Consider the following 14380-nt stretch of genomic DNA (forward strand, 5'->3'; position numbering starts at 1 on the left):
TGCTCAATATAAAATAATTTTAGAAGTTCCCACGACATCCCTTATTGTATTTGAGAAATGTTGCTAGTAGAATAACTTTTACAAATAAAAAGAGAAAATACTAATAAAAGGAATTATCTAAGTTACTCTAACCAAAAATAGAATTAAGCAATCTCGCTCAAAATTATTAGAGAAATTAATAGTTACACCCAATAATAATAATAAAGTACATTGTAGAAATAGGCCAACACTTTAAATGTGATTTACTTAACTTTATTTTTGTTTGGGGTAAGTTAGACAAGTCTATAAAATAAATATGAATGTAATAAATAATGTGATGAAGAAGAAAAATACTTGTTTTGTTTCTCATACGTATTTTATTTCAAATTTAACCATGTGTGGTGGAAAAGGTAAAGATAAAAAAAATGTTAATGTATTGTATTAGTTGTATGTTATATAGAATTTTAAGAAAATACAATCACTACTCATCTATATATCTATTTGTACAGGCACACATTTAAAATAAGATGTTGTTATCTCTTAAGTAAGACACATTTTTTTAAAACACTACAAGAAAATTATAGCTCAATATTGGTAAAAAAAAAATGGATGCAAGGGAAAGGTAATAGACACTTAAGTGTTGTGTGTTGTCCTAGGAGTGAACACTAAAATCTTATAAGGTAATTTCATTATTGTCGTCATTTGAAGTGATCCGTCAGTATTTTATTTTATTTTTATAAGCATTCACTTAGAGTGAATTTGACCCAAATTACTTATTTTTTATCCGTCTAACGTGAAATTGGTCGACACTATTTACATCCCTCTTTTAATCTAACACTTGTCTCTAATCGTTAATCCATGTTTTTCTTGTAATGTCAGTCTAATACATAACTACTAATCTGACTCTTTCGTATCTTAACTCAAATTTTAACCTTGACAACACATTTATTTTTTTTAGTTAATTTCTTACATTATTAAAATATCACCTTTATTAATTATAGATTTTTTAGTATATATATAAGTTTATAACTATTTTTAGTGTAGATATTTTATTTTTGCAATTACATACAACATTTTGATTACTTCTTTTAATAAAAGTTGTTACTTTTATTTTGGCAACAATCTTTTTAGCATCTAAGAAGATGCGGACACACACATATTATATTTCTACTAATATAAATAAAGACAAGGAATGTCTCTCTTGACATGAATCATATTTCATCGACAATGATATAGCATTAAGCTTCTAAACCATATATATAAGAATAGATTTATGTGGTCCGCGTTATGATCTTGGTCAAAAATTGGAACGCTAATACCTCGTTATGGGTGCAGTCACTTTGGTTCTTTAGGTCCACCATGAGAGTTCTTTTGTGTCCATCTCAAAGTTTTCCTTTCATATGTACAGCAATGATGCATGCAAGAGAACAAAATTAAAAGGCCCTTAGAAGACCAATATTATTCATTCCTTGTTATAAAAAGTTTGGCATTATAGCACCACATATAATTCCGGATCCCGCTGCCAATAATTGCAATCAATATATTACGGAGAAGTACATTAATTTCTTGGGTCCAGTGTGAGCTCTAAAGTAAAATACTCTCCACAGTTCAAAGCAAGATCTGTGTCTAGTCCAAATAATTGTCTGGTCCTGGTGTACTCATAGGGAAGCAAAAAACCACTTACACTCTCATTCTTTACATGTTTTTAGTTCTTCCATTTACTTATATTTTTAGATACTGCGTTAAATATTTTTTTACACAAATAACCTAAAATTCAGATAAAGTTATATATTTAGCATAAAAGTGAAATACAAAATAGTTAATGGGTTATTCATAACCAAATTTTATTTACCTTATGAGGAAATTAATCATCAAATATAAAAAAAATAAAAATGAGATCCATGTGGCTATTGATTGGTGTTTCTGTGTTGGAACTTGGCACCCACATAGGTTAACAAACCATGTGAAACTAGGCACCTTACCTAATGTGTAGAGAAAGAAAATTGAGTGCTTACCTAATCGAAGGCACAAACATATAAAATGGATACTAACAAACGTATACACGCATGCGCGACACTGCAACGTTTGACTGCGGCGCGCAACGAAATGGGAAAGAGATCTGAAACAAATTCTTATGGCATTTGATTATTTTTGTACGACCAGAATCTACGAGACGGTGTGAGTGTGGACTATTTTTCTCAGTTTGAACCTTGTGTTCTTCATTGGTTGTCGTTCCATGATTTGTTCTCTGGCTAGCAATAGCTAAGCGAGAATGATTAGTGGTTATGATATTATTATTAAAGAAAATGCAGTCCCTTTGGGGACCCACCTACCCGACCACTTATATCCCTTTAAGATTTCCCTCCAATGGCACAGTCGTTTTCTAGTTAGATATTGTTCTGTCTTCTTCGGTGGGCTTTTGGATTGAAGATTGAATAATAAATTTTATTTTAGTTATCAGTAAAATTGGATGTATCAGATCAACTTTATTTCAAATAAAAAGTTATTAATTTATTTGGATTCACTAAAGATTTAACTAAAATTTTGATTCAATATGATCTATTTAGTTAATAAAAATATATTTTAATACATTTATTAACATTTTGTATATTTAGATATGGATATTCAATTCATTCATAAAAATAGTAATATTTTTAAGAAATTGAAAATATATTTTTTAAGAAAATCAAAATTAAATTTTAAAACAATTTTAAACATATTTTTTTAAAACATTTTTAAAAATGTAAATTTAAATAAAAAAAAATTGGTTGATAAGTTCATATATAATTATATAAAAAAAAATTGTATGTAATTACATACAGGTTATTTCTATTCAATGTTCTCACACTGCACCAACTTTTTTTGTACAATCCTTCACAATGAAACAATTTTCATATTGTACTATTATAAATAAAGAATTAAGATAATACAAAGGAAAAAAAAAAGGAAGGCAAAGGATGAGAAAAAAAATTTCTTTTATTTTTTTTTTCTTACTTATATCAAAGTAAAGAGTCTGAATATATACGAGTAGTATAATCAGTTTAGGTCTAATTAAAGAGACATCATGTAAAAAAAAAGTCAATAAATGTTAGAATAAGAAAAGACAAATTAAAGGCTAGACGTAAGTACAAAAGAAACAATTAAGAATTAGAAAAGACAAAATTAATATTAGTTTCCTTCTAGAAGCCTTGTATCCATATCCTTTGTTACTATATATGAGACCCAACTTGGAACAAATATTCTTGAAAGATTAAGGAATTAAGACTTTGGTATAAATGTCATCAAATTGCTTTGTGGTAGAAATGGGAAGCAAATGTATCAGACTCTTCTTCAATTTGTCCCTAACAATTTGACAATCTATTTTTATGTCATGAAACACTAGATTTGTTGCAATGCATCTTTCTGAGTCATTGTCACAACATAAAAGAGATGGTTGCTCAAAAGGATCTTTGAAATCTAGAAAAAGAAAAGTTAGTCATTGAATTTCACATGTAACTGGTAATTGCCTTGTATTTAACTTCCCAAAAACTCTTTAATATTGTTCCTTACTTCTTTTATTTAAAGGATATGAGGGAATTCTCAAGATACACACTAAAATCAGTCACTGATTGTCTCGAATCACTACAGGTGTCCAAAACACTATCACAAAAGGCTTTTAAATGAGCAAAAGTGTTGGAAGAGAAAAATAAACTAAAACTTGAAGTTCCTTTAATATATCCGAGAATTCTAATTGTTGCATTATATAGTGAGCAATTGTAAGCTTAGCAAGAAATTGAGAAAGTTGTTGCACAAAAAAGGTTATGTCAGGTCGGGTATTAATGAGATACATAAGTCTTCCAATCAATCTTCCATAGGCTTGAACATTTGTGAAAGGAACAATTCAGTAAAAGATAATTTTGCATGATTATCAATTAGAGTGGGTGCAGGTTTGCAGGCTAAAAGACTTGCATCTGTTAACAATTCTAGCTCATATTTCCTTTGTTTCATCATTATCCCTTTCTTACTTCTTGTTATTTCAAGACCAAGAAAATATCTTAAATTCCCAAGATCCTTATCTTGAATGTTTGATTCAAGGCTTGTTTGATTCGCTCAATCTCCTCCTTATTATTTCCTGTCAATATTATATCATCCATATGTTGGGTTTAATAGTGCCAAAGTTCAAGAGGGAGGGTGAATTGACCTTTTAAAACTTTCTCGCAGAAACAGTGTTTAACACAGTTTACAAAAAATAAATCGATTTATGTGAAAATGAACATATTTATTTCAGCACTGTTTTTGTTTGAAAAGCCTTTATACAACAAGGTTAATCACAAGATTATGCAGATAGATTTTCCAGATGCACACACACTGATATTAGAACGAAAACCAGTGAAACACAAAACAGCAAACTTCAATTTCAAGCAAGTGATTAAGGTTCAATTGATAGCATGCCAATTAATTGAGTAACCTTTACAATCAACCTGTTCCAGTGACTTTTAACAAACTATGAGTGTTCTTCTTGATATCAAACAGTTTTTCAGAAATTAAGAACAATGCTTCACAGAACAGCAAACTTCAATTTTAAGCAATTGTTTAAGGTTCAATTAATAGCTTTGACAATTTCTTGAGCAACCTATCACAGTCAATCTGTTTTAGTGGCTTTTAACAAATTTTATATGTTCTTATCAGAATCAAACAACTTTTTCAGAAATTAAGAACAGTATGAAACGAGCCCATAAAAAACAGATTTATTAATGAATGAACAAATTTATTTCTTTGCTGTTTTATCAATTATGCAGACTTAATTGCAGAGATTGAGAGAGAATGAACACAAGGCAGTTATACTGGTTCACTCAACTGAGCTACATCCAGTCTTCACCTAAAACCAAGGTGAAATTCACTAAATCACAGTACAAACAAACACAATTCCCACTGTTCTTGAAACCTACAAGAACTTAGGTACTCTTGCTGAAAAAACCTATTTCAGCTCACACACACTCTTCAAGAAAACCTATCAAGAAGAGTGTTCAACCAAACTGTTACAAGAAATGAAAAGTGAAACGACTACACTTGATTGAGGATACAAAGATCTGCCTTAAACCAGTAGGCAAGATTGCTAGAACAGTAGCAGCACCTCACACCAAGCTTTTGGAACCAAACCAAGAACAAACACTTTGTGATTTTCGAAATCTTTGAAGAACAAATGCTAATCCTTTGTAAACTTTTAATTCTCTGCTGTCAAAACTTGTTTTTGCAAATGTATGAACGACGTTTAAACTCAGAAACAAGTTTTCATTTTATAGAAAACCAACTTATAACAGAATTTTGAAAAATAGTTAAAGCTGTTATAAAATGAACAGATTGAAAATAAAATGAACAGATTTATTTTCAAAAGCAGTTAGAGAATTTGTTAAGTGAGGAGACTTAGTCAACCATTCTGGTGCTGAGAGAAAACTGAAAATCGTTTAAGCTTGACATGGCATCAGAGACAAAAAGAATCTATTCATTTACAGATGAACAGATTTATTTTTCAAAACGAAAACAGAAAAGCTTAACTATTTGAAACACAGTCATTTTGAAAGATAGAAGACTTAGTCAAAATACATGATGCACAAAATCTAATTTTCACAAGACTTAGCCAAGGCATCAGTGTAAAAAATGAATCTGTTTATTTAGAAAATAAGAAATTTATTTTTATGCAGTAAACGTGTTTTTTTGTAAAACATGTGAAAAACAGTTTAAGAAATCTTATGCTTGTTCTTATCACATGGCCAGTGGTTATGAGGTGAGTTACTCAGCAAAAAGCCCACTCTTAGACAACCTCTAAGCACTACCTAAGACACACTTAAAGCAAAGCAAAATACACATGAAATGTACATAAAAGTCTTCATCATGAAATGTACACTCAATCTATGTACACACTTGAAGGGGCAGCAACCATCTTCAACACCATATACACAAATAATGTTGTAAAAGATCATTCAGAAGAACTAATAAACAATGAATGATTATTCATAGATTGAGTATATCCCATAGAAAGCAAAAAGGATGATAGTTTGGCAAACCGCTTTCCGTTGGCTTGCTTAAGGTCATATAAAGGTTTTTTTTAATTTACAAACTTGTCCTGGTTGAATAGAAGTCAATCCAGGAGGAGCAACCATGTATACATCTTCTTTCAACTCTCCATGTAAAAATGCCTTGTTTATGTCTAATTGTTTCAATTCCCAATTATAGATAGAAGCTAGATAAAGAAGCAACCTTATGATGGTCATCTTTGTTACTGGAGAGAAAGTATCAAGATATTTAATGCCTTTTGTTTATGTGTATCCCTTTACTACTAGCCTTGTTTTATACCTTTCAATTGTCCCATTAGCCTTATATTTTATTTTGAATATCTATTTGCAACCTATGAATGACTCGTGATCAAAAAATTTTATCACCTACTGGACACAATTAATTAGACAGTAAACAAAATTTGATCATGAATGTTAGAACTGTTATTTTCATTGCTAGTATTTTGAACCCTTTGATATGGAAAAAACATTTTCATAAAAGACAACATCTCTAGACACAAAAATTTCTTTAGATTGAATATTCAACAGAACACATCCTGTTGTCCCCCTTTTAAAACAAAAAAAAACACATTTTGATGCCCTTTGATCAAATTTTTGTTTGTTTGTTGACAAAGTGTTATCATAGCACAAACATCAAAATACCTTATCAATTAAAATTTGTTGCAGTTTGGTAAAACATTTCATAGGAGAAGAATAATTTAGAATAGGCGTTGGAAGCATGTTTATAATATGCGCAACATGTATCGCAGAGTATGACCAATAAATTTTAGGTAAATGAAATTGTATCTTGAGAGCTCTTGTTATATTTAATATATGATCATGTTTCCTTTCAACTATGCTATTTTTTTTGTGGAGTATTGACACATGAAAATCTTTTTTGTTATGCAAAATGACAAACATCACAAACAATTGATTTGTTATATTTAACAAAAGAAAATTTAGTCATTATAACATCTATACATTTGTTAGAAACATGTCCTAATTGAAAATGCCAAAGGGTTTGTAGATCACTAGCACTGACATTAACATTATTGATGATATGTCCATATTTGATGGGTTTGATTTGAAGTTTTTGTTAAGATGGGATCCTGAATATATAAAGTCTATCTTGCATATTAGTTGAACCAATTAATTTCAAGGAGTTCTTGTCCTAAATGTGACAACCATTAGAGTCAAAGGTAAGAGCACAAGATAAATTATCAATCAATTTTGCTACTGGAAGAAGATTAAAATTGAAACAAGGAATATACATAACATTGTCTATGACAAGATTTTGAATGAGAAAAATAGTGACTTGATTTCCATTTGGTAATTTGATATAAATAGGATTAATTTGATGATATGAAGTGAAATGAGTTAAGGATGAACAAATGTGATCAGTAACACCACTATCAATCCAAGAACTGAAGGAAGAAAGAATTTTATTAACAGATTGTGTTGTCACGTTGGAAGGAATAATAAAGACTTGATTAGAAATATTGCCACTAGGCTTGGACCATTGTAAGAGAGCTAACAATGTGTGATATTGCTCAGGAGTAAAACCAATTTATTGAGATTGCACTTTTGTCTTTGAACTAACATGGTAAGGAGAACACAAATTTTGTGAGGGATCAACAACTTCACTAATGAGTAAATGTAGCAACCAGAGCTCTTCAAAGCTCTAATACCATATTATAAATAAAGAAGGAAAAAAAGGAAGACAAAGGATATGAGAAAGATTTTTTCTTCTATTTTCTTTTCTTTGCTTAAATCAAAGTAAAGAGTTTGAATATATACAAGCAATACACTCATTCAAGGTCTAGTGAAATAGATATAATGTAAAATAAAAGCCAATAAATGCTAGAATAAGAAAAGACAAATTAAAGGCTAGACATAAGTACAAAAAAGAAACAAGTAAAAATTAGAAAAGACAAAATTAATATTAGCTTCCTTAAAGAAGCCTTGTATCCATATCCTTTGTTAGCCTCTGCAAGCTGGGGGGACACATATTGATGAGACCCAACTTGAAACAAATATTTTTTAAAGATTGAGGACTTAAGACTTTGGTATAAATGTCATCCAATTGCTCTGTGGTAGAAATGAGAAACAAATGTATGAGACTCTTCAATTTTTTCCTAACAATGTTACAATCTATTCTATGTCATGAAACACTGGATTTGCTGCAATGTATCTTGCTGATTCATTGTCACGATATAAAAAAGATGATTGCTCAAAAGGAACTTTGAAATCTACAATTTTGCTTAAATGATTGATTGAATGATATATTTATCAAGAATTAATTGCTTGAAAAGCTTGAGAGTTAACTTGCTTCCTTTTATTGTTTTATAATCTCTACTTTATTTGTTCTCCACAACAATTTCAACCCCATTTTTTTCATTGTTATTTCTAACACTTTTGACTGCAGATAAGTTTTGAATATTGATTTAAATGAATTTAATATTGGATTTGTTGGGAGACAACATAAGATCATCCGATCATAATTGCATAGTTTTAATTTTTAATTTTTAATAAAGTCAATGGAGTAATTTTAATAAAGTCAATGGAGTAATTTTAATAATACAAATTTAGAGAATTTAAAATGTTACATTGTTAAAGGAATTTAATTAATATAATTTAAACTTTATTCTTAACAATTGTAATAATCTATGCCTAAGTGCAGTTAAAAGTCAAGGAATTTAGGATGCATTACAAATCTTCTTGTGTTTCATTTCAACCAATAAAATAAATTTGCAATTAAGCCAAATTTTAGATAGAGGTAATTTTAACCTACAACAAATAAAACCGTTTGAAACGTTAAACCGGTGCTGGTACCGAAACCCTTAATCGATCCATTTCTCTCCTCTAGTTTCAAAACAGTCCACTGAAAGGCGTGACCCTGCAGACTAAAACCCTTTCGTTTTCTTTTCCCGCCACATCTCTCAACGCCTAAAACCCCACTCCTACATTACCCTATCTACTTCCATTCCTCAGACTAGATGTGTAACCGTTGAGCGCGTAGCGATCATGGCGAAAGTCACTTCCAGAGACGTTCAAGAGATTGTGGAAAAACTCTCATCTGATAAAGTCAAAGCTCGCGAAGTCATTTTCCTTTCTCCAACTCTCTACTTTCCTTCGTTTTGTTGCTCTTTAATCGGCGATTTTGAATGGGAAAAGAACCTTCCTGTTAATGTTATGCATGTAGCGAAAAATTGAATTTAGTGTCGATATTATTGTTTTCGATCAAGAAATCTGTCTCGTGAATGGCTAATAGTTGTATTAATTTGAACTAGAGTAGTAGAGAAAGATCGTCTTAGCAAGTAGTTGTTATTGTTATAGCTTTTCTCTTTGAGTTCTACTTCTAAAAAAATTGGAACATTCTGGATAAAGAATGTTCATAACATTTAGCCTGTTTGTCAAGTAGATATTATTACACATTTTTTTATGATTGTGTTGGAATTTATTTATTGGTTTTATGAATTCTCTCTTTTGTGTACGTCCTGAGGACTGTGTTATTCAGTGGTATTGTTTTTGTATGTCAACAGGAAGGGATTAAGTTGTTAAACACTTGGTTAGAAGGAGAAAGGTCATATAACTTCTGTAAATTTATTGGACTGAATACTGCAAAGCTTAGACCAGATGAAATTCCTCACAGTAAGATTTTGTTTTCAAGTTAATTTTGCAAGCATTGGTAGATGCAATATTTTCAATATTATCCAAGCCAAGATGTATGGTGTACACTTTTGATTGATTTGTTTATTTTAAATTTTTGTGGTGCAGCTGAAACATGGCCTTTTCTTGTTTCTTTACTTATTAAATCTGCATCAGCGGAAATATCCTCAAGTAAGCGGAGAAATCCAAAAGTGATATATGCGAAGACTCTTAGAATTGTTGTTCAACGTGCAGAGGATGGCAAGTGTTCAGGTCAGTCGGAGGTAGTTTAGTTCTGTAATGCTTGTTCTTTTGTCCGCTTTTGATTGTAAACAAACAATAGAATAAGAAGATTAATTAAAAATTAATTGTGTCCAGTAGGTGATAAAAAATTGTGAAAAGAAAAATAAATGATTTTTAGACACCAATGGTGACCACGAGTGTAAGACATCCTCTTTTTTTTGTTAAAATGAGATTGTGAACGTTTTTCTCCTCATTAACTGAATAATTCTTCAGGTTATAATACCCACTTTAGATATTTTTCTTTTCTTTTTTTTTCCTGTCTAGTCTTCAATAATATTTAATATTGGCCTGAGTAGGGAATTATTCTTTTCAGTGATACCCATTTTAGTATCGTAATGTTTCTTGGAATTTCACTTTTAGAAACTAAAATGATAGGAGGAAATATTGTGTTCTATATTTCCTTGATACTCACTCCCTTGAGACCTATCTTTTTAGGGACTAAAGTAAAAACTTTAGACTACATCTTTGAATGTCCTTGTGAACCAAGAATTAAAAAGAGAAGAAAAGAAAGGTTTTTATTGAGTAGAATGAAAAGAACAAGAAATAGGAGAGCACTATCTACCTCGAGGCCTTTCCCTTCACAAAGAGCCAATGCTCAATCTACAAAAGTCACCCCCTCCCCCTCTCCTTCTTTCCTATTTATATCTAACACCTCAAGTAACAGACTCCTGAATATTCTAACTAATTTCTCTTCTTTGTGTATCCTAACAATACACTCCTCCAAAAATCAACCTTGTCCTCAAGATGGAATAGTGAAAGCTTGATCCTGTGGCTCATCATTGCGATCTTTATCTACCCTTCTTGTTATGATACTGTCCTATCATAGGTAGGGAACCCACTGACTACTGCATGCAAATTCTGGCCTAGAGGCTTGGGTGGTGGTGGGATGAGCGAGGTTTTTGTATTAAAGTCTCCAAAGGAACAAGAAATAAGGAAAGCACTCTCTCCTTCAAGGGCTTCCCCTTCACAAATAACTAATGCTCAATCTACAAAATGCACCCCCTCCCCCTTTCCTTCTTCCCTATTTATATCTAACTAACACCTCAAGTAACAAACTCAAATATCCTAACTAATTTATGTTCTCTGTGTATTTGAACAGTCCTTCAATCCTATTGTTTTAAATTATAATCTAAAAGTAATTCCACAAACATGTGAGGAACTAATAGGCGGAGAAATTGTTTACTAACAAAATTTCAAATAATATTTGATTGTGGACATAGTCAAACTTAGGAGGAAGTCCAACAAGTGCAAGAACCATATAAAATTTCCACAGTATTCAAGATGTTTGTCTGCATCAATAGTGAAAGACACGAGGGCTTCAAAGTCAACAACTAAGGATCGAGCTTATCAAGATAGGCTTGTATAGTTTTACAAAAATAAGGTTGAAGACAATGCTGTAAAGACAATGAACGTCATTGGAATAAAGTTTTTTGGATTTGTTCTCGACATCATAACAGGTAGTAAAAATTTGGTATTGGGGTTGCAATTTGCCATGAATGGAGAACCAAAGAACGCTACTCAAAGAGGTATCAATTTGCTTCCATCAGGCTTGATTAGATTTGGGAATATCTATGGCTTGTTTGGTCAAGTGGTTTTAGACCTCAGAGCCACAACGGGAAAATAGCAGCCCAGGAGCTGTTGTTGCATGTGTTGATTGGTTTTTCACATGGAATCAATGGAATAGTGGTAAAAGTCACTGTAGAAGCGGTATTTGAGTGGGAGTTGTTGTAATTCATAGGATACACAAATACAATATTTTTTTTATAGAATAACTTCTATGCAAACAAATACAATTTTCAAGGATTCATTTACATGAAAATTTTAATCAGGGACCTATCAGCTAACACCCTTATCTTTCGGGGACCATTTTGGGTATTTACTCATTTTTATTACTTGTATGGAAATAACATAATTATTTATCACTTAATAATTGTTTGACACTTTTGAGGCTTTATTTTAATATCTTTTTTTTAATAGCCATCTAAATAACAAGCAAAAATATAGGAACATTAATCTTATATTTATACAGTGAATTTTGCTCCTTTTAATTATTTGTTTTTCCTTTTATTTTTAGGAAAAATGTTACCATTGTCATCTGTAGTTAAACTACTTTTTAATCATGTTTGGGATGTCCTGAGCAATGTCCTAAGCTTTCAGTCTGAATATGGCATTATCCTTCGGCATCTATTGTCAGTTAGGGATTATAGTTTCCAGATGAGGAGGCGTGTTTACTGCAGTAAGTTTTCTGTAAACTTAAGGTTTGCATTATCTCCACATCTCATCAACAATACCAGTTTAATTTTCTCACCCTCTTTTTTAATCAAATTGTTTTGTCTCTAGATCTGATGTTTCTGTACATTGAGAAAGTTGAAACCAGCTTGAGTGGAAAAAATATTAGCAATTGTACTTCCAAGGAGGAGGTCTTCCGTTATATCTTGACGCTTCATTCTCTTTTAAAATATCCCCCTGGGGACTACCCTGATAACGTAAGAGAAAACATTGTGAAGGGTTTTGTTAGAATATGTTCATTCATCAGGTATTTCCACTGCACTTCATTATTTTTTTTTTCTATTATTCTTATCTGCTAGAGTGCAATACCATTTCTTTTTTACTTTTTCAGGGATGAGAGCAAGATAGCACGCAAACTTGTTGAGTGTATAAATACATATTTATTAAATGATGGTCCAAATTTAGGCTTACTGTTGCTTGAAATTCATAATGCCCTGCAACAGTTTGTGTTCCACTGTTGGCTGACAACACATGATCGCGTTCTTAAGGTCTCTTGCAATTGCCTTTTAAAGCAAATAGTAGCTTAAGTTATGAAATGTTTTCAAATTTTTCAAATTGTTCTATTAATGTTTCTGTTGCAGGATTCACTTGTGTTCTATGCAAGGATACAGTTGAGTTTAATGAGAGGTGCTGCTGATAGATGCTTATTGGTAGAACAGCTTTTGGATGTGATTTGTAAGGATCTTGACCAAGGTAGCATGTCTAGTACTTCAATGCTGCGGTATGTATTTCTAACAAGTTGATGTGCTTTTAGTGTTTGATTGGATATTTTAGTGTTTTACAGAAACATAATAAACTTTATAATGATGTTGTCCATGATGATCTTATTGACCTTTCTACTCAGGGGTGATGGAAATAAAGATGATAAATTAGGAGCTCTGAGTAGCTCACAATGTGGATTGGTGGAACTTGCAGCAGTTCTATTTTATAGGGTAGTTTCTAGAAACTCAGCTGTCAATCCCTAGATTTAGTATTTAAGTTTTTGATTTCAATTCTAGAGAATTTATATATCTTATCTCTGCCACTATGTTGATTGATTCTGACATAATTATTTAATTCCGTAAGAGCAAGAGTAGTCATGGTCTTTCTTATGGTTGCTTTTTTCCTTTATGTTTTTACATGGTTTGCTTGATGAATGTTACTTTTGCTGGTATATTGTGGAGCAGTTTCTAATTGTTTGTTTGAGAGGATTGAATAAAAACAAGGAGGCCAAAATCTTAAGGGTGTGTAGTTTTTTGCAGTGCCCTTGTGTGATTAATTGGAGCAGAATGCTTGCAATAGTATGAGCTCCCTCCCTCTTACCAAATGCCACTAGATTTTCCTTGACATTGTATTGTCTTTGTTGATATCTCTGGTTTTCTGCTAATGGTTTTTATAGAAGTTTCTTTCTCTGATATTGTTAGGGATATTTCTCTCTTGTTTTTCACAATTCACTTGTAATCTACTTGTTTCTGTTAGACAGTTATTACTGCCAGAGACAGTTAGCTATAACTGACACATGTCAGTGGTAATCCTCTGACCTTACATAGGACTTATGTTACCGAGGATCATCACCTTTGTATCAATTCAGTTTAGGTCAACAATATCAGAGTTGATTTTGTCTACTCAACTCTTGTCAAATCTGAATAGCTATGTAGATAAGCTGGTCAGCCTTCTTGTATAGCCCTTTATTTTCCTTATTATTTATACTTCTCTTTTGTATTTTATCCTTTCTCAATCTGGTGGGTTGACATAGTGTTTAGTTACTCTGCACTCATACGTTGTAGGGACAATGTATGTAGCGCATAACCCGTATTCAATATCCTACGTGTGAAATCTTGTTGGGTCAGCGACAATTATAGCATTACGAGTGGGATTAATCTTTGGTTAGGTTGGGAGAAACGAGTGGCAGAGCAAAAAAATGGATTGCCTTTTTCTCTCCCTACTCCCTAATTTTACTTAGTGTCATTTGCTTTTGTTGTTGGGATGATCCTTTTAGTTTGGCAGACTTTCTTGCTTGGGCTACTATTAATGTTTTCATTCAATAGAATACAACCATTCTGCCATTTATATAGAGTTATTTTTTATGTGATGTCCAGTAACGTTTATTGGTTGATAAACTGCCATGTACTAATTTTCATTTATTTTCT

The 14380-nt window shown here is 31.6% G+C and overlaps 1 protein-coding gene across 10 annotated transcripts in view; it reads left to right on the top strand.

The window, feature by feature from the left end:
• Window positions 1-8834: 8834 nt before the first annotated feature.
• Window positions 8835-14380, top strand: part of ATM (Serine/Threonine-kinase ATM-like protein) — a 73157-nt gene continuing 67611 nt past the window's right edge. For all 10 annotated transcript variants that reach the window (XR_011082961.2, XR_016515743.1, XR_016515744.1 and 7 more), the window contains exons 1-8: window positions 8835-9110; window positions 9554-9662; window positions 9789-9932; window positions 12037-12198; window positions 12303-12498; window positions 12583-12739; window positions 12833-12972; window positions 13096-13183. Coding sequence is in view for 7 of the 10 variants with exons in the window: in XM_068627644.2 (XP_068483745.2) it covers window positions 9036-9110; window positions 9554-9662; window positions 9789-9932; window positions 12037-12198; window positions 12303-12498; window positions 12583-12739; window positions 12833-12972; window positions 13096-13183 (1071 nt within the window). In the remaining 3 variants the exon portion in view is untranslated. The remainder of the gene's footprint in view (window positions 9111-9553; window positions 9663-9788; window positions 9933-12036; window positions 12199-12302; window positions 12499-12582; window positions 12740-12832; window positions 12973-13095; window positions 13184-14380) is intronic.

The sequence above is a fragment of the Phaseolus vulgaris genome, chromosome 9 (assembly GCF_051622355.1).
Source record: "Phaseolus vulgaris cultivar YP4 chromosome 9, ASM5162235v1, whole genome shotgun sequence".
NCBI classification, from domain to species: domain Eukaryota; kingdom Viridiplantae; phylum Streptophyta; class Magnoliopsida; order Fabales; family Fabaceae; genus Phaseolus; species Phaseolus vulgaris.